Below are 22,470 nucleotides of genomic sequence, written 5' to 3'. Positions count from 1 at the left end.
TAGAAGGAAGTGGCTCTGCTGCAACAAAAAAAATACAGTTCAAGGAAACAGAGCCATATCGAAGGGAGAACTCAGTCCGACATGTTAGCTTCCTCTTCTGTTCCTGTTCTGTCTACACAGGTTCACAGTCTTGAAGCTTAACATTAAAACGGCCATCTAACATAGGAATAAGGTTTTACATTAAGACAGAAAATACAATTTGCTGTCTTAATATCGCAGATGTGATCTTGATTTAATGAAACTTGAAGTGCAAACCCTTGTCGAATTTGGTAGTTCTTTGAAGTAGAAACAACCATGTCATTTTCATTTGGGTTTGTTGTTTGGTTTTTTTTTTTGCTCTTTTATTATTTTTTTTTTCTTTTGAACAGCAAAAAATGAAGACTTTTCAGTTTTTTTTCTTTAAAGGTTATTTTAATTAGCTGCCTAAACCGCAATCGTTTGTTCGTTTAACCCATCCTTTCTAAATAAAAGACCCTGTGCAATTTATGTTTATAAGTTCTCGGGAGGTCTGTATATAAAATTGAAGTTGTGATAAAAGACTAAGTCCAAAGCTACATACAATACGTGTCTCAAGCAAAAGTCAACATCCTCACTACTTAAAGGAACCGTTCTGGACCTGCTTCAACCAGAAATAAATGCACCACCCTCCAAACTCTTACACACTCTCCTGATACAGCCCCATTCGCACTCCTCCTACGTGCATCCAAACCTTGACAGGCCTGCTGGGCTTAATTATGCCTCCTAAACTATGATTAGAAAATCACTGCTTGCAAAAGGAGTTTAAAGAGCCGTCAATTGTACATGTAATGTTCTCCAATTTCAATTTTTCTGTGCAATGGATGGGTTTCAATGTATTTTGGCCTAAAAGTTGATCATTTGATTGAAAGCTCTGGAGCAAAGCCAGTAATTGGGGCCTTGTGGTAAGACTGTTTTGTGAAGAATGTATTGCAACATACTCCTAATTATTTTTGCTGAAGCTGGGTTAAACATAAAGATAAAAAACATGCAGGAGGAAAAGTTCCCTGAAACAAAATGCAGCATCAGAGTGGCCTTTGAACCCCACTTTGTTCCAAGACGCACAAACACAACGGTATTACTACAAAATCCAAGAAGTCTGCAGGCTAGGTGGTATCAGAACCTGGTTTCAGGTCTCTAACGCAGATTCTCAATTCCCCTTGGAATAGAGGAACCTGACAAACTGCACTCTGGGATTTGATACGGCCCCAACTTCATCAATCTACTCAGCGTCTGTTAGAGATGACAAGCACAGACCCAGTGCAAAGACATTACATTTTTATCGCACCTGTCGCATCCTAACAGTAACTGACTCAGCGGTCATTAACGCCAAATGTTAATGTTGATAATGAAACATAACTCAGAGTCAGATAAGTCATCCCAACTCCTAACTTAAACACAGACACCACATCATCTCTCCTCTCCCAGCTGCATGAAAAAACAAAAAACAAATCGGATTTCCACAATCATCTTCTAACATTATGTTCAACTAGAAACCACACTGTCGTACTCCCTGTGTGAAAGTGGAGATATGCAGATATCTGATTACGGGGGTACAGACTGCTCGCTGCAGTGACAGCTGTGCCGCAGTGATAGGTGGGCGACACAGCAATGTTAACGTGTGATTGTATGCCAACGGGCAATATTGCCCAAAAGTTAAACTGCAGCCAACTTTTCCACACTGCCAACTGGTTGGTGGTTGTTACACTGTCCAAAAGGATCCGAGTGGTTTGACTCGAACAGAAAATTAAAGGATTTTTAAGAACTTCAGATGACTAGTCGCTTGAATTTTTTTTTTTTTTTTTTTTACATCAGAGATGCTGGTTAGAGCATAAAACGCAGTATATCTCTGTGGCTCAGCTGTCCACCTCCATCCTCCTGCAGCCAGCTGTATGTTGTGGAGCAGCAGTGTGTGCGAGGAAAGAGGAGGGACGGCCTCAAGGGAGGCTTGGAGTGGCCACTCCACGACCAGCCTGGAAGGCACTCAGGCGGCCATGGTGCCTTTGTCTCCCAGCCCAATCTGGCCACCTCATCTCTCCCATCCACCCATCTCTGCCTGTGCTTCCCGCCTGCCCGTGTTCCTGCTGCAGCCTCTCACGTTACAGTAGAGCCAGGCCTCGATGGCTGGCGCTCAGAGAGCAGAGAGAGTCCCATCTGGACCACAGGAGAGGCGGGAGGTGGACAGAGAGAGGAAGATAGCAACAGACAAGATGCGTTTTAGTCAAGGACTGAAAAACATTACACCTTTGACGCAGTAGTTTCTCTTTTTCTTAAAAAAAAAAAAAAGAAAAGAAAACTCCAAAGTCATGTGCTCAAGATGTGTGCAATAACACTCAGACTATTGCATCAAATTTCACATATTCAAGTTGGGGAGTTGGAATAACTACTAAAAAAACGTCTCAATGACTTTTTATTATTATTATTATTATTGTTATTATTTTGATAATCAGTTCATTTGTGTCCATTTTTAAAGCAAAGATCGAACAGCCTCTTAAATATGAGGCAGCCAACTGATTATATTTAGGTTATAGACTGATGGTTAGATCAAACAGGAAATGTAAAGATACTATATTGGCCTCCGGGAAATTACAATGAGACTTTTGCACTGTTCTCTATAGGATAAATGACTAAATAATTCACAGATAAATGAATAATAGATCAAGTCATTCTGGTTGTACTGAAAGCATCAGATTTGGGTCGCACTCGGGGTATTTTAGGGGTTGATCACGGTTCACCCCTCTTTTGCATGTAGTCACTGCATCACCGGTGTTTGAGGGGGTGTATGAAGGCAGACCCCGCCCCGCGGGGTCGACTCTGCTACAAGAGTCCCTACGCCACTGTTTGACGCGTACACTCCTCCACGCGACAGGCGCGTGGCAGGCTGACGAAGAAGTGCAGAGCGCGAGACTTTTCTGGGACGGGGGAGAGCTAAAAAAAAAAAACACGTTTTTATTCGCGGTGCTCTGTTATCACGCCGGAGGACACGGAGTGTAAACACGGAATTTAATGTATTTTGTGGTTAAAAAAAAAAAAAAAAAAAAAAAATATATATATATATATATATATATATAGCCTAATGTCGGTGTTTCCTCCTCCGCGCATTTAATCCCACTTTAATGACGGTGTCTGATCAGTGGGGTTCGTCGGTGCGCTGATTTCTAACCTTTACTTTTGTTTTTTTGTTGTTGTTGTTGTTGTTTTTTTAAATATACCTAACAGGAAGTTTATTTATTCATTCAACTAATGATTATTGCGGAAACAGCGACAAAAACGTTAATTTTGGTAACATCGTATGGAAAGGTCTTATTTCCAGGTCCTCTACTGTCCCGGGACTTCAGGACAGGTCACACAGAACGTTTCTGTCTCCTTTAATTCCTTCTTCCTGTGACTAAAATAATTTTGTCATGAGGGGAAAATTGGCAAAATCGTTTCCAATCAGCTTCTTATTTTCTCTCTGAGTGTGTTTAAAAAAAAAAAAAGTGCAAGTGTGTGTGTGTGTGTGTGTGTGTGTTGGGGGGGGGGGGGGGGGGTGAACAAGTTGACCGAATCACAGACAGTGTGACGCCGGCTGCAGGGCGCACCGCAGCCGGCTGGCTGGCAGGTCCGCTTTGTTTTCTGAATCTTATCCCCTCAACCCAAACTAATAGGTTGCTGACCGGGACAACAAGGGGGCATGTTGGAGGCTTTTTTATTTGTTCGCTCACACAGGAATGTCTAAACGTTTTTGGATGGGCAAGAGAAACTTTAGTGAAACTTCAGAAAAGACGCACAGCTCTCAGCCTGGCAGGCATTGGAAAGGTTTGGCTGTTTGCTCACGAACTATGTTTAAGTTCTGGCCCCTACACGGGCATGTGCATCAATCTTTCATGAGCAATTAGGTCAAATTTAGCTGAGGCTGCTCATACTGCCACATCTGGAACATGCAGAGAAGATCTCACCATAACAAAGTTTGGTTAAACATATAAGATACCTATTTAAAGCCAAAATTGTACTAATTTAGTAGAACTAAGAGAGGATGCTGTTAATTTGAAAGGAACAATTGTGACAGCAAAAAAAGGTGGAAATTATTGGATTTTACTGGTGGCTCCTTAACAGTAAATAGTAGCAGTAGCAGTGAGTGCAAAGTAAAAAAATAAGCAACAGTCCTGCATTGAAAGTGTCACAAAAGTAATAGTATGTCAATAAGTAGACATAAAATCTACTTAAATTAAAAGATAATGCAAAAAAACACGTCTCATTATTTTTGGATCATTATGACTGATGCATTTGAGAGCTGATCCAGGTGCAGATGATTTGAGTTATTTTACAGTTGGGCTGCTTATTCTGTCTTTTTTTTTTTTTTTTTTTTTTTTTTTTTTTAATCTACAACTATGCATTATATGTTCTAAAATCACATGTTTCGTATGTAAAATCTGATTCTGTAAAGTAGATGTCAGATTAATCCAGTCTATAGAGGTATAACACAAGAGCCTATGTCCCTCTGAATTGTACTGCAGAGGAAGCAGACCAAAGTAATCTGTCTATCAAATAGAAATACTTAAGCATCAGGCTTACTTTGTGAATGAATGTAGTTAGACTACATTCCCTTACTGGCTCTTAGTTTAAACATTTGTAAGGAGAGCCTCTTCGGCCCCTGAATGCACCACCAAAGGAAAAAAAAAAAAAAAAAATCCCATAGCAGAGACCCGAACCCGTCCCCGCTGTTAAAGCCTCCTTGGTTCGGCCCCCGGGTTGATCAGCTGAGAACCACCTCGGACTGACATCCCCGAAACCCCGTCTCCATGGAAACCGCCTCAGCGGCGCCGCGAGGGCGAGCTGGAGGGCTGCTGTGAATGGGGTGACGTCACGGCGCCGGCGCCAGAGAGTCTGCTCCAAAGGCAGAGCGAGCGAGAGAGAGAGAGAGAGGGGATAAGGAAGGAAGAGGGGAGGAACAGGGAAGAGGAGAGGAGAGGAGAGGAGAGGAGAGGGTGAGGCTGCTGCTGCCGCCGCCGCCGCTGCTGCTGCTGCTGCCGCCGCTGCTGCCGGTGCCTCGCTCGGCTTTGCACCGACGTGCTCTTGTGCCAATTCATCACCTGCCTGTCAGGCATCAGTCAGGGGCGTCGTGCGAAATGTACACAGCTGTGGAAGCGAAAGGAAGGAGGAGGAAGAAAAAAAAAAGAAAAAAAAAAAAGGAAAGGAAAAATCCTATTGCACCAGATGTGGACAGACTGCAGGAGTTCCAGATTATATTAGAAATGCATAAAAAACCCAGGATCGTCAGGCGGCTGAAGGTGCTGTCCGTGAATAGAGCTGCGCGTAAAAACAACGGCACAGATGGTGTTTTGCTGGATTTCGTGAAATCCTGCAAACTGATATATTTTTCCTACTAGAATTTCCGGAATCAAAATCATCACCGGGAACATTATTATAGGTTAGAGAGACTTTTTTTTTTTTTTTTCCATGAACGTGCAGCCTGTTTTAGGCTTTTCATGTACATGCATCCTGCCTCTGCATAATGTGCTCTTTAAACTGCTTCTCTTCTTTTCTAATGTATAGCTCCGGGATCATTTTGGCTTTCAGGATTTCTTTCTTTTTTTTTCTTTGTCTTGCAAAGTAACTATATTTGAATAAACAGACAACATTAAAATCCTAATCCCCCCCCCTCTCTCTCTAATGTAGAGTCTCAGAGCCTCGCATTTCATGTCAAATTTCACCACTGATCTCCTCTTCTCTTTAAAAACGCACCGATTCATTTTATCTGGAGCAAATTTAATCCACAAACCCATCACAACAGTCTACAACTGCCCCCGGGGGCAATTACTTAGTGCAGGATCGAACAGCCCACCCGTCACCTCCAGCTGAAGAATGAAGCGTGTAATTCCTCCAAACAAATGACTCATTCAGAAAACATTAAAGTGTCAATTACAGGTAATCACCTCTTCACGTGCTCACATATGAAAGCCACATTTGTAGGCCATGACTAAATGCATTTTGACATACAACACAGTCAGGTGACAATTAACACCAAGGTGCACGGGACACGATTTCTTCGAAAAGGATAGATGGCTGTTGTGCGTAAAAACACGCACCTCTAACGGGAATGCAGTGCACACATAAGGCCTTAAATTTACAATAATAGAACTGTGGAAAAATAATTCACTGAACTTATCCATCAACTAACAATTTATTTACCTTCTGATTGCCACTGTCGCGCGTCAGTTTACAGAAATTGATCCCCCAGGCTTTGGTGCACAGGGGCAATTTTTTTTTTTTTTCGTGCGTAAAAACACAAAGAAATGATTGCTGCCCAGACTATTTTTCTGGTAGAAGTAGTTTTACGACTCAAACATTTTCCTGACAGAAACTTCGCCTTCACACCGGTCCGGGCTGGACTGAATTAGGAATCTGGCGCGCCAGATATGGTCCTATATCATCACTGATCCACACCTCCAAAACCACACGCTAACTGAATGTGCTGGTAGGACACTCCGTGCTGGCTGATTGGGAATATAATGTTCTTTCGATAATTTAGTACACATAACCTCTTGCACAGTCGCATATTGAATTTTTTTTTGTTTTTTTTTTGGTATTATTCTGACTGCTCCCTTTTTGGTTTTTAAATGCACCTTTCAAAATACACTTCTGCTTGATCTTCAATACAAAACTACAAGATCAAATTCAAAACGTGTAGGCAAAGGCACTGGCGCGCGCTCGCACCTTGCCATTGTCAACTGACATTAATTTTCTTGATCAGAAACAGGTAAGGGCTTAATTTTCCAAATTGCCCACCGGAGCTGCTGAAGCGCCCTCTGGGTTCCGCCTCCAACATGTGTTGCCACTGGTAACGCGGAGGGGAAGGGGCGGGATTTGAGAGAGAAAAGCCAATAGAAGGACTGAAAGCCTTTGAGTGACACCACGACCGCTCCCAATCGCCGCGTTTGACCCGCCCGTGTCGCATGCCCAGCCTGCTGCCTATAAAAACCACACTGACAGCTAGGTAATCCAGTCTGATCGCTGATCGTCTGGCAAGAACAGGACTTAAAAGAAGCAAGATATCGACACAAGCAAACCGTCTCGCTTAACTTAACACTGATTAAAAAAAAAAAAAAAAAAAAAAAAAAAAAAAATGAAAGCAATAAGCCCTGTGCGGTCCTTCCGGAAAAACAACGCAAATTTATCAGAGCACTCTTTGGGAATCTCGCGGAGCAAGACCCCGGTGGATGACCCGCTCAGCCTGCTGTACAACATGAACGACTGCTACTCCAAGCTGAAGGAGCTGGTGCCCAGCATCCCCCAGAACAAGAACGTCAGCAAGATGGAAATCCTGCAGCATGTCATCGACTACATCCTGGACCTGCAGATTGCGCTGGACTCCAGTGTCGCACTAACCAGCCTGCATCACCCTGCGCGGCCGGGGCAGACTCCATCCAGGACCCCTCTAACCACCCTCAACACAGATATCAGCATCTTGTCGTTACAGGTAATTACATTGTAAATGAACGCAAATCGTAATTGGGGAAACTATAGTGTGCCATGTTGTGAAAGATATTGAGTGGCTTTTTATTTGTGCGCATAAGCAGTGCGCCTTTGTAGCCTATGCGTAACTCGCACAAAATGGCTTGTTGGAAAGGAAAATGGCATGGTTTTTTTTTTTTTTTTTTTTTTTTTTTTTTTTGCTCCTTTTGTTCAGAATCAGATGAGGAAGAGATTCGACCTACATAACACTGTTGCAACGCCAGACACATCGATCGGATGCTCGTGAAGAATAACATTTGGTCTGTTTGTTTGTTTGTTTTCAGTCCCCGGAGTTGCCATCAGAGCTGATGACAGATGACAGCCGGACTCTACATCGTTAAAGCGGTAAGTAGGCTGTCCTCATGTCTGCTGCTGCATTCTGTCCAGGGTTCTTAGGCTCCGCTACAGCCTGTCTCCCAGTCTGCCGGAGCAGAATGGGCTAGAATTACCATCTACCAATCCATTTGTTCCCCTACTAATGTGGTCTCACGTTGCTGTAATGGTCCCGATACGTTTTTTGCATGAGAATGCGTTGCAACATGGGGCGTCAGTTATGACAAGGCACGGACAGTGGGCTTGACTTCAAGCCAATTTTGACCATGTTTATTGGCTATTTTATCTCAAGAAAGAAAGAAAAAAAAAGAAAGAAAAAAAAGATCACATCACTGGCTTCTTTAACACTTTACGGTGTCAGAAAGATGACCCAGATTAATCTGATCATTCCCTGAGTCGTCTGCTGGGTCCAAAGACATTCAGCTGGCACATATTTTGCATTGGAGTTCAGCGGAATAACATGGAAGATATTCGCTCCAGGCTGCTTGGTTTACTGTATACAAGTAGCAGTCGTCAGGGTTCTATTATACCCTCTTGTGTCTATAATGAAGAGCATCTGCAACAGGAAAATAATGGCTGTTTGGATTACTGCTACTACGATGTCTGCACATAATTGGTACAAGAAGTGGGTAGGCGCCAGCTGAGCGGCAATTACGCTGATTCTTCCCCAGATTGTAGGCTGAAGTTGTGTGAAAAGTGTGTGTGTGTGTGTGTGTGTACACGCACGCGCGTGCGCCCCCTTCTCCCCTCTCTATGTGTGAGTGTACATCTGGAGCGCAGGGTTTGCTTAGCATTGGGAGTGTTTGGTTAAATGTTAAAAACTGCGGCTTCCTCCCTGGCGCCAGTCTGTCCGGATCTCTGCCCTGTTTGCATTTTCTAAACACGCCTCTCTTTCTCAATCTTTTGCAGGTGTTTGGTCAAGACGCAAAAACACACACACAGGACCTGGAGAGCAGGACTTCCCCCCCCCCCCCTCCTCCTCCTCCTCCCCCCGCACCCCCCCTCCAGCCTCTGTCCTCCAGGCCTGGATTTTTTTTTTCTTTTTTTCTTCTGACGCTGAACTCAAGAGACTTTTGCTTATTATGGGACAATCTTATGTGATGTGTTTTCTGTTTGGACACTTCATTATTATTTAACTTAAGATTTTTTTTTTATTTGTGGGTCCTTTCTGGAAATGGAAGGCGCGTTATGTTCCCGACAGCGGGAGGAAAAACGAGATTATTGTCACAAGGATTATTTCCCCACCCTTCCCTCACCCTCCCCTCCCAATCCCTCTCCTTGTTGAAGTCTTCGCTTTTTTGCGGAGGTGGGAACGTGAATAGAAAAGACAACTTGGTTAGTTACTGTAAAAAGTTTAGTCTTGTCTTGTCAGAATTGTTGGCACATGAAGGACTGGACGTTGTTAAAAAAAACAAAAAAAGAAAAAAGAAGAAAAAAAAAAGTTCAAATGAAAGAATTAAACCTTGTGAACTCTTCGGGGGTTTATCTTGTATAGTTGCAGGAATTTGAAACTTCTGCAAAAGTGTAATGTTGTACTTAATTATGCTGAAACTTTTTATAAAAGTAATGTAAATTGTACCTTTTTTTTATACAAAATAAATCAAAAACGCAAATTTGAGCATGTTTCATTTGGGGAAGAGGAACTCCAGTTTTGGGGGACGAGTTTGAGAATTGTTGGTGTCATGTGTGTAAAACCAGGCTCCCAGCTGTACGTGCAGCCGCGCTGAACGTACACCGAACCTCTGAGGCACTTCAAAAACAAATCCCACAACAAAGTGTCCTTATCAGCGCCGCAGTAGCCTATGTGACCTATAATGGTCTAAAACACAGCGTCAACACTTCCTTGAAGGCAAACACGACCTGGAGGCGCACGGTTTCATAAAAGCGCATTTAGGGTGCACTGACTCACTGCACTTTTACTTTCTCACATGTAAAGTAAATAGGATTAAATGGTTTAGTGTGGCAGTCTGAGCCACTTAAGCAGTGGGCTGAAGCTCTGTGTTGTTTCAAAAGGTGGACAATTATGGCAACTTAAAGTGAACCTCGGCCTGTGCGTTACTGATTTCACATGTTCTACATATTAAAGCAGTTATTGCTTTTAAGTCTTAATTTTTTTTTAAAAACACCTTTTCTGTCCGTGTTGCTTTATTTAAAATATTGTGATGGTGTTCAGTACAAATTTAAAAGGAGCAAAAAGCGCTGTTTTGCATCATCAGCCAGATGAACTAAAGTGGCCGCTTGTTAAGAGTAGAAAAAACGACACAGTAATATGAACCAAGTCTATCAAGCGATGTTGGGATCAGCTGATAAGAGGTGGTGACAAACCACTGGGTCCAAGATTAAAAAAAACAAAACCATTTCAAGTCTTAAATGCCCTCCGTTATTATTAAGCAGTCCACGCTGTACTGTAGAGCAGGTAGCAAAGGTATAAGTGAGTGGGGGTAAAAAGGGCAGTGGGGTGGTCAATACAAGCTGTTGGGGTGACATAATTGGTACAACAGTGAAACCCCAAGTGTCATTCACCTCGTCCTTAAAGTACAGCATGCTCGCTCAAATATTTTCATTCCACCAACTAATCTGTGCATGGACTCACATTTCACCCCAAGGACGACAACAGTTCTTGTTTGAGTGTTTAAGCAAAAAAACACGTCTTACCTGATACAGCATGAAAACCTAAAAAAAAAAGTAATTCATAAATGAATTAAAACTAATTTAAATGCAAAAGTACCTGAAATACTTTATATAAATATATGTATATATATATATATATATATATATATTCATACACTCTACTTTGGGAGTCACTGGGCTGAATTTAGTCCTCTGACAGGCAGCGTTCATACAAACGGCAGCACGTTTGTATGGAGAGTGCGCCATCTATCGGACAATATGAATCCTGCCAGTGACGACCCCCCTTGACTGTCACCCTATCTTTTCCCCTAAAACTACTGCACGAGGTAAAATACAAAATGTTAAAAACAAGACAAATTATTCAGGGATCTGGTTTATTTACCAGTTAAAAAAATCCTCGTCTACTAAGACTTCACTGCACAAAACAGCTGATTTCCCTGCAAGACAGAGCGGGGGGGGAAAAAAAAGTCTCGATTTCAACTTTGATTCACAAAACACGTGTTCAGTATCACTTTGTAGTCTAATGCATGTATTTCTTCTATCACAGAAAGTGCCAACAATGTAGTAAACCCATGTCCACATTTACATCTATTTGAAATGTTTTACCAACAAAAAAAAACACAACACTGCACGATCTGCTTTCGAGACACAAGGCTTCAGTAACGTCGCTAAGCTTTTTCAGTCGTGTCTACCAATCCTTAAGCGTCACATTTTATTCTCAAACACGTTAACAGTCCATCACTAAACACAGGAATTTCACACAACAGCACCACGTTCAAATGGGAGAGAAATCACGCTGACTATGGGACAGCAAAAGTCCTTGTAACATAAGAAGCTCACGCTGTCCCCATTTGACCTGAATGTAACATTTTTGGTAACATGTAATTATGAAAGTATCAAATGGATTCTTTTATTTTTTTTAATTTTGTATAATTTGTTTTTAAACAACCAACTATTTAAAGCTTTTGTATGCGCTACCTTTAATTTACTTCACAAATTCCTACCTTTCTTTACTAACAGCAAAACATTGGTATACTACTCCACATTGAAACACGTCACAACATCAGCAACTATGCTACGCTACTATGATGCTACATCATGAACACCGCCCTGCATGACCCTTCTTGGAATAACTAACGCCTCTCAGAGGACACTCTCCCTCTCGTCTCCCAGACTGATGGTGCGCAGGTTCTGGTTGTGGTGGATGGTGGCAGCCGTGGTGGTGGCGGCGGTGCTGCTGCCAGGAGTGATGATGACAGCTGGTGAGACATTGAGGCTGGAGGAGGAGGAGGTGGACTCAGTACCTGCGATGTTAGCCTGCTGCTGCTGCTGCTGCTGCTGCTGATGATGATGATGATGATGATGGCTGTTGTTGGTGTTTGTGTTGGTGTCGTCAGGGCTGCTCGTGTTGTTGTTAAGGGTGGTGTTGCTGTCGGTGCGGTTGAGGTTGCTGACACCGCTGGATGGCCAGCCATCGTCTGGGCTGCTGGCCATCAGGCTGACTTCGGACGGGGCCTCGGAGCAGATGGACATGCGGGCCACGGCGGCGTCCTGCAGGCCGCTCAGGCTGCTGGGGAGGAGGCCCCTCTTCTTCACCAACCCCTCCAGCTCCAGCTCAATCAGACTGGGCTTCAGTGCTTCCCGCTCGGTGTCTCCCTCAGCCTCCTCCAGGGAGCGGTCCGAGGAGCTGCCGCTGGAACGCATCCCTGAATCGGACGAGTCCTTCTTATCCAGGAGGATCTCGGTGAGGAAGCCCGGCTTGGTGAGCGGCCCGGTGGGCTGGGAGCCTCTGGGAGGAGACGAAGCACCAGCTCTGGCCTCCTCGTGGAGGAGGGGTGTGGTGTTGTCAGCTTCTTCTGGGCCCGAGTCTTCATCGTTGGGCAGCTTGTGGTAGTATGACCCAGCTCCCTTCTTCCTGAGGCCTGGAGTCCTGGAGGAAGAGCTGTGGTCCAGCTTCTCGTCCTCTTCACTGATGGGGTCGAGGGCCTGAGCGTCGACCCCTGAGGCAAAGTCCGTGGCATCGCTACTCTTGGAACCTCTCTTGGTGAAGGACTTTCGGCTATCGGAGTCGGCTCCTTCCTTGGCCTGAGGAGATAGAAGAGGATTCAGTGAGGAGAACATAAATATATACTGTATTCTGTGCTGTTGGCTTCTGGAGGCCTATGAATAAGAGCTTCCTGTCCTCCCGTCAGTGCCAAGACAAATAAAGAGTTCAAGCCAATAATTAAGAAACACAAGAAGCAGTGAACTCCATTTTCCCAGCTCAGATTAAGATTCTTGCCGTTGCACAGGCCAGAGAAATGCAACATTTAAAAACATGAACATCCAGGCTGGCCTCAGAACTGCGTCTACACAAGTTAATGACGACAGTTAACCACAAGGTATTTTCCTGTAATCTGACAGTGGGAGCTTGTACTCTAATTTGACAGAACTATTTCTGCCATCAGTGATGCTGTGACAAAACCATGACAGTGTACTTGTGACTGTCCACCCACCCCTTTGTCCTCTGAGCTGGCAGCCTGGAGGAACTGTCCCGGGTGGGGCTGCACGGGCCTCTCTCCCCCACTGCCGGACATCTCCAGCTGGGCCATCTGAGCAATGTACTCCCTGTAGGCATCACGATACTCAGCCTGCTGCTTGTCTGTCAGCTTGCAGATGTCATTGGAGGATTCCTGGGAGTTGAGGCTGGACATGCTGGAAGTGCAGTGATTCGCCACCTGACAAGATGAGGAAAAAGTTGTGTTGGCGTGCAAACAACAGTCTGCTGAAGAATATGTTTATATCATATCAAGAGTGCTTTATGGTTGTGGGTTACCCTCAACTGCAAGACACCAAAGTATAAATATAAAAATAACACTTCTAGTAGCATTTTTTTTAGAATTCTATTGCAGCCAATGAAAGCTTCAGAAAATAAAGAGTTGGATAAAAGAGAAAAAGTTACTGGCAGAGACCGCAGATGGAGTGTCAATGGAAGCCGTGCTGTGTTTTCAGTGTTGGATTTAAAATTGAAACAAATCACAAAGTGAGATCATATAAAATAGCAGCAGAGCCAGCTGTCTACGTGTGAGTGTTTGCTCGTCTTTCGGAGAATTTTGCAAATTGGGAACAGGGAAGGTGAAAATAACAAACAGGGGGCCCTTTGACACCTCTTGGTGTGCTGCAGAGTGTGCATGTATTTTTAATTCTGCCAAATTCAAGAGCACCATAAGCTTCCTCTGCCATGCTCTTTTCGTCCTCAAAACCACACTAATGTGAAACCACTGAGGTCACCGACACGTGGCCATTCGACAGGGAGCGAGGGTGCGACCGTTTCAGTGCCCTTTGCGAGCGTCGAGCGCTCACACTTATGCTTAACGGAGCAACTTTTAATACTTCCGTGCGCTTGCGTGTGTAACACGTGTGGATGTAATGTGCATTACACGCGGTGTACGTCCGATCACATGCGATATATTTGCTGACCGGCCAGTGTGTGTTGTTGCTTCTTCTCGGAGGCTCCTCCAGGCCCACGCCGCTGAGCTCCTCGAAGCTGAGGTTGAGGCTGAAGGCCGCTGCTTCGTGCTGGGCTCCCCCGGAGCGTCTGCTGGGCTCCCCGTGGTGCACGCTGCTGCCCTGCTCGCTAGCAGCTCGGGACTCATCCTGCAGCACGGCCTGGCTTTCAGCATGACGCTGTTCCATCACCTTAAAACATACACCACAGTTGAATATTTCTGATCCACAAGTCACTTAACTTTGGTTTAGCAATGTCAGTGAGTTAATAGTAAATATGTTTTCTCAAAGCATGTGACATACAAAACAAGTATGTCAGACAGCAACAATAAAAGCCTCTGATAGAGGAGGATTGTGAGCTGTTCCTTAAGCAGAGCCACTCAGCTGTCCACTCCTCCCCGACAATAACATCCCTTCATCCAGATATCAGTCAGCCATCTTGAACCAGATGGCTGTGCTGGCTGCATCCTGGCAACACAACACTGGTTTTTACATGGAGCCGTAAGGCCACTGCACTTTCCAGCTGCTTCTATGCGAGCTCCGCATCGGATCTCTGCTAAAACACGACCAATCGGGGGCTCTGCTTTGGCATTAGGAGCACAGACTGACATTTGATGAAGTGGAGCCGGTTACATGTGTTAGTGATTTCAGCCGCGGCTCAGGCGACTGGACTCCTGGCTGACTGACTAGCGCCCTTCTCGTAATACGGATTATAAAATCTACATCCCAATATCTCTCCGCCGTACAAGATGTCTTATTATGAGATAATGTCTTGCTTCCTATTGGAATAAACCAGAGCTGACACATGTCAACAGGAGGGCACTGGCAGGGCGCAGTGTCTGTAAAGTATCACAGAGGAGAAAACAGATTGAATACAGGCCTTTACTCTAAAGTAGTGAAGGGGTGGTTTATATCATTGGTGGTGGACTCTGACTGACCATTTCTTTCAACAAACGAAACGCTTCAATCCCACTCCAATTGTAAGATTATGTATTACATGTCTTCCGTAGCAACAACATTAAGGGGAGTAATTTCGTCTCACCATTCCCCTGAAGAGCTGCCAGTCACCAAAGTTCATCTCCATCTCCTTCTTCAGCTCGTCCAGGTTGCAGTGAGTAAGCACCCGGCCATTTATATTAGCCTGCAATGGACAGAGAAGGGACGCGTTCACGTGGAGAGACAGAGCATGGGGGGGGGGGGGGGGAAGCCACACAAAGAGTATGAAAACAAAACATTCTTTAAAATGTAGAAATACCTGGTGTAGCAAAAAAATGCATTTCAATCAATCTGAAGTTTATACCTTCTTGATGGTGGAGGTGTACTGAGTCAGCATATTGGGGTCGATTCCATCGGTCTGTTTGACACGCTCGCACACTGCGTCTGTGTTCAAAGAGCTGAGCAGGACTGAAGGGCTGACCTGCACGGTAACACACGTCCACATATATTAGAAATTACACCATACATTCGGAGGGTTTTCATGAATTAAAGTTCCTCACACACACTCTGTTAGAGCAACCCATCACTCCTAACACATTGATTAGGGCAAATCGAGCCACAATTCCTGGCAAAAGAGTCGTGCAGGTCTGTTACTGTGAGGCACACAGAGGTGCAAAATCACAATCCCACACAATAACTCTCTCTATCAGTCACACAGTGTAAGTGTAAAAGTAAACAAAGCAGCCAGCCCATCCAAATACACTGTTACCTGCTGCTCTTCTTTTTCTCGTTGTTTATACAAGCATGTAAAGTGTGTGCCGTGACACTTAAGGGATGGAGTCTGGGAGTCTGTGAGCCGCTGCCACACTGAAGCGCCCGCCGCTGTCGAGCAGCTACGAGGCTTCGCGTGACTAATGCCAGTTGCCTGTTGACGCTGTCTAAGGCCTCGCAGACAGCCAGCAAGCCGCCCGCTGGCACAAAAACCAAACAGACCTCATCCACCCTCCTTCATCCCTCTGCCTTCCCCTCTCCTCGCTCCCCACTCTCCCCCGGGCTCTGCTTGTCTCTGTGACATGCAGAAATTGTCGTTCCTTCCTTCTGGTCCTCCCTCCCGCCATCCTTCCCTCCTTCCCTCCCTCCCTCCCTCCTTTCCTTCCTTCCTTCCTTCCTTCTTTCCTTCCTCTCACATCCTTTCCCCCTCAGCCTCCTGCATTGACCTCTTACTCTCTTCTCCATCCCTCTCTCTTTCTCTCATTTCCATCTTTTCCCCCTGCTCCACCCGCCCATTAACACCATTAAGACATGGCTTCAGACTAAGCCCCCCGACTTTGTTTCTGGTTTTGAGGGAATAGAAGAACAGAGCTTAACTGGACTGCGAGTTGTTGTTAGACAAAAAAAAAAAAAAAACAAGCAGCTCATACAATACAGTACACAATAGTGTGTGCCAACTTTGTGTAATGGTGGAGATGAAGGCCACACAGTGGAGGTTTGACTCTAGAAAGAAACTATGTTAGTGAATCTACCAACTACCACAGGGTCTTAAGTTGTGTTTTGCATCGACTTCAAAATGATGTTTGTGATAATATCTCATTCTACAGCATGCTGGGTAGTAATGAACCGGTGTGTAAGTGTTAGACAGGTGGGTGATGGGAAAAAAGGGCTGGATGGCGAGATGGAAGTAGCCATGAAACCAAAGGTGTACCTGCTTCAATTTGTAAGGCAGCGACTTTAAATGCTTGATAAGGAGACAAGAAGAAGCAGACGGACAAATAGTCAGACAAAGATACACAAAAACATTTATTACACAATGAGGCCGGGACAGTACCTGTGAAAAAAGGAGGTAGAAATGAAGACAGAGAAGACAGACAGGCGAGCAGAGAGACAGTAACACACATGTTGGACTCATCATCAGGGGACAGCAGGGGAGGAGACGCACCAACAGAGTCAGCCAGCAGCCAGCCGGCGTGGTCAGCCGGGAAAAGAAGAGGCTATTGGAAGTGGAATTATTAGACGAGATTTAGTTTTTGCTTTTACAGCCATAGTCTTTGCAGACGGAGCGGATTTCAGAGGACACCGAGAGAATGAGACGTCTCTCAGTCTGCGCCGAAAAAGCAGAAGTTTCAGTTCAGGGAAGGCCGTGAATACTTCGTGATTCGGATAGCGAGCACGTCATCTAAGAACGCGAGCGAAAGCGTGAACGTCTGCGGGTGTGTCTGCGTGTGGACGTGTGTTTGTGTGAACCCCTCCCAGTGTATGTGTGTGATAAGACTGTAATTACAGCTGGGCTGAGCTCAGGGCTGGGCCGAAGGATGGGGAAGAGGAAACAGAGCTCTGTGAGGGAGGAAGCGTCTTGGTAAGGAGATAAGCTCTACCAGCACAGGGCTCATTGTCATTGTGCGTGTGTGAGTGAGTGTGTGTGTGTCTGTGTGTGTCTGTGTGTGTGTGTGTGTGTGTGTCTGTGTGTGTGTCTGTGTGTGTGTGCTGCCAGCCCCAACAGTTGCTCTGATGATAATCCCGGCAGCCAGAGGAATCCATGCTCACACTTACATCAGCCAGGCAATTACACTGGGGCTCGGCCCGCTTACATATCCAAAGAGTGACACGCAAATGTACACGTACACATTTTACAGATGTGTAGAAATAACGGCACACGTGAGCTTTACACCAAAAGATTAAGTACAGACTTAAAAGGGGATGAAAATGTGGAAATATTAACTGAAGAGAAAAGAGCAGGAGGAAGCCATGAGGAACAAAAACAAAACGGTATCAACATTTAAGACAGTGATGAAGGAAGAAAAGACGGGATTTAAAAAAAATGAAGGACAGAAACACAGACAGATAAGAGACAGAGGGAAGGAACATTAACCCATAATCTATATTTAAATCTTTCATACAGCTCCTCTAAATGCTCGCTGGCAGTGCACTGATAAGTGGCTTTGTGGAGCAGAAATCTCCTGAGAAGTGTTATCGTCAAATTGTTCTAATAGTGGCTGCCTTCTCTTCAAATGTGTGAATATCTGGATGCAGAGGTTGAGTTCTTGTCAGTGCAACTCCATGCAATACTGTAAGTTTACAGCCCATTTCATATTCTTTTACTGTATACAAAAACAGTAGTGTCCTTTTGTCACTCAGTATTTTCCTTAAGTTTGTGGAGGACTTAAGTCCAGCTCAGACGGTATGAATGCAGCTGGATTTAGACACTGTTTAGTCATGACACGGTGAAAGGGCCGTTAGCATCACATTTAGTGCCTCTGCAGCCGTGATTGACAACTTCTTGACCCTCCTCTCCGACGACACAGGAAGTCATGAATGTGAACGATGATCGGTACGATCACACTTGCAGTGTTGCCAGCGTCCCAACACAGACACGGCAAGAATTTATGGCACTTTGCCTAAATTGACCCAATTATCATCGTGAAAGACAAAATATAGTGTAAAAATAATTGCATGTCATTTTTTTTAACATCATTATCATCTGTGTAAAAGCTAGAGCAGATTATAAACAAATGCAGTAACACCCAAAAAGCTTAAGGACAAATACTCTCCACACGGGTTCGGCTCAGGGGGGGCCCAAAATGGCTTTTCTTATCATGGTAAGGAAAACCCTGTCACTTTATTAGTAACACACACAGCCCGTCACTTATGACAAAAATAATAGCCGGCATGTTTTTTTTATCTTTCTTTTTAAGTCACATGTTTGGACGCACTTTATGGTGTGCAAGAGCCTTTTCGAAGCTCCGTCCGTTTCCAAGTGAATGAGAACTTCTACTGCGTCGACATCAGAATGAACTTCATCCAGCATGTTCTAATGACATGCGTTACAGCTTGCAACAATACATGCCCCTTTTGTTGGTTAGTGGGAGGTCATAGTCACAGCGGATGTGGCTAAACTATAGAAGCATTTCGCCGCATGCAGCAGGTGTAACAGACGAGACTCTATTTCTCTCTTGGCCTTTGTAAACCACAGCAACAAAAGTAGCTTGTCAAACATACAGGTGTGCATTTGAAGTTTTAAGCATCTGGTTTAACAGGCAGATTATGAAGGGCTAGTTGCATACTTGCATTTATTGCCTTGTTCCACAACTCTCTGTATATTTACAGTGTGTGTGTGCAGTGGATGTACTGATATTAGTCAGCGCTGATGTTAGTTAGGTTACCATAGTGGGGTCAGAGGGACACGAAGGGAGGCCTTCTCTGGCATCCTCTGCGATAACATCCTGACATGGGCGCAGCATGAAGACAAGGATTGTATAGGGAGAAAGATAAATAAATGTTGAGAATAACCTTTCACTTCTTTGCTCTTGGGTTATGCCCCCATCCCCCCCCCCCCGCTGCCAGGAACAGTAGTGTTTAGTACAGTGGCAGTGGAAATGAGGTGATATTAAAATGATCAGTGGGTGATGAGCAAATGTAAATATAAAAATGTGCCATCACAGTGAAAAGAGAGCAACAGAAGGATGGAGGAAAATAGATACATGAGAAGAGGAAGTGTTAAAAAAGAAAAAGGAGGTTAGACTTTGTGGTTTGTTCATGCGGCAGATTGACACAATGGACCTGCTCGTCTGCTAAACACCGAGTGGTAGAATAGCACTACCCGAGTGAGACCGACCTGAGACTTTATAGGTTGCATTCTATTATTCCAACTATATATCAGTCCTTCCGCGAGCTTGAGTTTTTTGTGATTGGTCCAATCAAAAATGTGATGCAGTTTGTGAATTTTAATGTGATTTTTTTTTTTGTGGTAAAATTGCTGGAATTGGCAAAAGAATAAAAAGAAAAAAAGGCAAATAAAGAAATGCTAATGAGCTAATAAGGAAGGAGTCATATGTACTCACTCCTTATGATAATAGACATACTACACATCATAGCGGGAAATAATGTAGATCTCAACATTTGTAAATTTTCTTAACTTAATGAACCTCAAAGTTATAAAATCCTTCCTAAAAGAGTCCTTTTGTATCTTTACAAAACACTGTGTGACTTCAGGATAGAACACAAAGGCTGCATCTTTGGTAAAAACAAATGCTTTCGAAATCATATTAAAACAGCTCATATTGTATGCACAAAAGCAAACTCTTACAATTGGAAGGATGTGTAAAACCCATGTAATTAAACACATCCAGTGGGATTAGACTGATGCAGGGAAGTGTGACGGTTGGTAGCTTAATTCTCATGAAAAGTCTACATTACACAAACCCTGTCACCTCCACTTTTGCAGTTTTTCTGGTCAACCATTACATAGTTTGGTGTGGTAATGAGAGGTTGAAGAACCTGACTGCAAATGAGGAGTTATTTTTTTATTTGAAAAGGTTTACTTCATAAGAATTCCCCCAGCAGAGCTTTTCTTTTTTAGTAAAAGTAATTTGGATGACAGAAACATGACACAAGACAGAGTAAACAATGAGAGTAATAGCAACTGCTTGAACTTTCAATCTATCCAATCACACATGATATAAACATGTCCAACAACGAGTACATCTGCTGCTGTAATCATCTAGTGTGAGAAGAAAGCACATGTGAAATAGATTTAGCGCAACTTCTTTACTTACAAGTCCATTGGTGTCCTGGGGTTGACCGGGTGGTTTAATGGAGGAGCGCGAGGATGGGGGGGCATGGTGGGAGTAATGCCGTGGCAGGTGATACACATGATGGGGGAAATAAGGCTATGAGGGGAGAAGGAAGGAACGAGGAGAGGCAGACGGGGAGGTAAAGCAAAATAAAAATCATAAAATAATATGAGGGAGCTCGTGCACACGTAAGACAAAACGCTGCAGGGAAAACTAGCTTTTGGTTCATGGTCAGATGGCACAATCAAATTCTGTTTACTGCACGATTAACCCAAGTTTAACAGCTGAGGGGGACAATACAATGCTGCAGTTTGATAATGTGCAGAGGACGGAGCAGCTGAATTCAGAAAGGCCCTTTCTGGTGTTTGCTTCTGCTGTTGCTGTTATGTAGTAGTCAAGAATTCCAATTTTGTTTCATAGTGTTGATAGTGAACAATATGTACTATTTTTGGATTATGAAGATGATGACATTTTCACTTTTTTACACCCATGTAGACCACTAATAGACTTTTAGTGGTAGGTTGAGGACGTTATATCCATACAGGAGCCCCTGTCATGTCTCACCCGGTTGTAGAAAGGGTGCTGAGGCCCCGTCATCCCGCTGAAGTAGGCACTGTGGGGCTGTGGAGGCAGAGATCCAGCGAAGGAGCCGGTCGGAGAGCACGCGGCAGAGTGTTGGCCGTAACCTGACTGCGGACGGGGCGCTGCCTCTTGCAGGGGCAGCGTGGGATAGTTCACTCCTCCCATGTGCATCTGCTCCCTGGCCGCACGCACATCTAAGAGAGGGCAGAGCCAGGGGAAAAAGAACAACGCGGGGAGAGAGAATGTGTTGGCGATGACTATAAAGACCCTTCAGATCCACCCACGCATCAATAATTTAGCTTCATTTCATCATCTCTGGAGAGTTCAGACAGTTGTGAATCCAAAGAGAAAAATACATATCAAACAATTGACGTACACAAGAGTTAAATTCCTTGACTCCCAAATCACTGCAGGGAATACAACAAGAACATTGTTCCTGATCGTTGTCCTTATCCAAAATAGAAGACAATCAAACAACTAAATACTGGAGAGAAAATGGGTGCAGATGTTACGATTACAGCGACCTTCAACAGTGAATTCCATTCTCACTTTGATTCCTCTTACTCTGTTTGCTCACAAACAGCAGGCGTGCTGATATTCTGTTTTCCAAATTATATGCCAGCCACGTGACGATTCTGGCACATGTAGCCCCTTGCTGTCCCTGACAAATAAATTCACCCATGTAAACAAACAAAGAAGACCATCTGAATTCATCGAAATTATCTCACGCTGTAAGTGCTTTGCCACAATTGTTTTCACGTAAATCAATTTGACTTTGAGAGGAGTCGAGTAGGAGCTAAGTCGGGCAGCTTCGGTAAAACCTCCCAAATTAAAGTTAAATAAGCCCGAAGACAGAACAGAGTGGCTCTGTGTGGCTGGCAAGAAAGTAAGAACCAGAAACAGAAGCAGGCACCAGAATGTCTCCTGGTTATACAAGTGGCTGCTGAATGACATGCTGAGTGAGACCCAATCCAGCCTGTGAACACAATGGGGGCCTTATGATGTGAGTCAGGCTCATGGGCGGGTATCACTGACAGCACTGCCCACTGGCTGGCCACAGGACACTGGGCACCAAGTACCAACTGGCCGCGGAGGGAGTGGAGGGAGCGGGATGACTGGGTAGCGGCGTCGGTCACCTTCCGCTTCCCTGTGGACACGTGCGGAGGTGAGAACGCTCGCACACTTTAGGGAACGCACACAAATACAAACACATGTTTCAGGGATATTTGCACGACACGAACCAACACACATTTAGGAGAGGAGTCTTAAACCTGCAGACTGGATGTCTGGTTGTAGAACTTAGTCAGCTACAGCCCTCCATGACTCAAAGTTGGCTCAATGGAACAGACTTTCTCTGTGTGTGAATGTGTTCTCTCTGGTCTCATAACACTATGATGCAGCAGCTTCACACCAGGCGTCATTGACA

General features: G+C 44.4%; 2 protein-coding genes across 6 annotated transcripts in view; one reads left to right on the top strand and one right to left on the bottom strand.

The window, feature by feature from the left end:
• Window positions 1–6,986: 6,986 nt before the first annotated feature.
• On the top strand, window positions 6,987–9,455 carry id2a (inhibitor of DNA binding 2a). Its single transcript, XM_069152321.1, has 3 exons — window positions 6,987–7,474; window positions 7,794–7,854; window positions 8,752–9,455. Exons 1-2 carry the CDS (start codon window positions 7,121–7,123, stop codon window positions 7,848–7,850), a joined length of 411 nt encoding a protein of 136 aa, XP_069008422.1. The 5' UTR covers window positions 6,987–7,120; the 3' UTR covers window positions 7,851–7,854; window positions 8,752–9,455.
• A 1,375-nt stretch (window positions 9,456–10,830) lies between these two features.
• kidins220a (kinase D-interacting substrate 220a) overlaps window positions 10,831–22,470 on the bottom strand; it is a 44,485-nt gene continuing 32,845 nt past the window's right edge. For 2 of the 5 annotated variants that reach the window (XM_069152316.1, XM_069152317.1), the window contains exons 25-32: window positions 21,027–21,238; window positions 20,445–20,558; window positions 19,053–19,112; window positions 15,260–15,376; window positions 15,002–15,100; window positions 13,933–14,151; window positions 12,969–13,190; window positions 10,831–12,558 (exon numbers count right to left, since the gene is read on the bottom strand). In XM_069152316.1, coding sequence (XP_069008417.1) covers window positions 11,617–12,558; window positions 12,969–13,190; window positions 13,933–14,151; window positions 15,002–15,100; window positions 15,260–15,376; window positions 19,053–19,112; window positions 20,445–20,558; window positions 21,027–21,238 — 1,985 coding nt within the window. In that variant the 3' untranslated portion in view covers window positions 10,831–11,616. Of the gene's footprint in view, window positions 12,559–12,968; window positions 13,191–13,932; window positions 14,152–15,001; window positions 15,101–15,259; window positions 15,377–16,597; window positions 16,631–19,052; window positions 19,113–20,444; window positions 20,559–21,026; window positions 21,239–22,470 lie in introns of all 5 variants that reach the window. The other 3 variants (XM_069152318.1, XM_069152319.1, XM_069152320.1) reach the window with 3 other exon arrangements.

Source organism: Embiotoca jacksoni, unplaced genomic scaffold (genome assembly GCF_022577435.1).
Source record: "Embiotoca jacksoni isolate LCO1_2020_lvr unplaced genomic scaffold, fEmbJac1.0.p SCAF_18, whole genome shotgun sequence".
NCBI classification, from domain to species: domain Eukaryota; kingdom Metazoa; phylum Chordata; class Actinopteri; family Embiotocidae; genus Embiotoca; species Embiotoca jacksoni.
The sequence above is the reverse complement of the archived record's forward strand: the minus strand, read 5'-3'. Positions and strand labels throughout refer to the sequence as shown.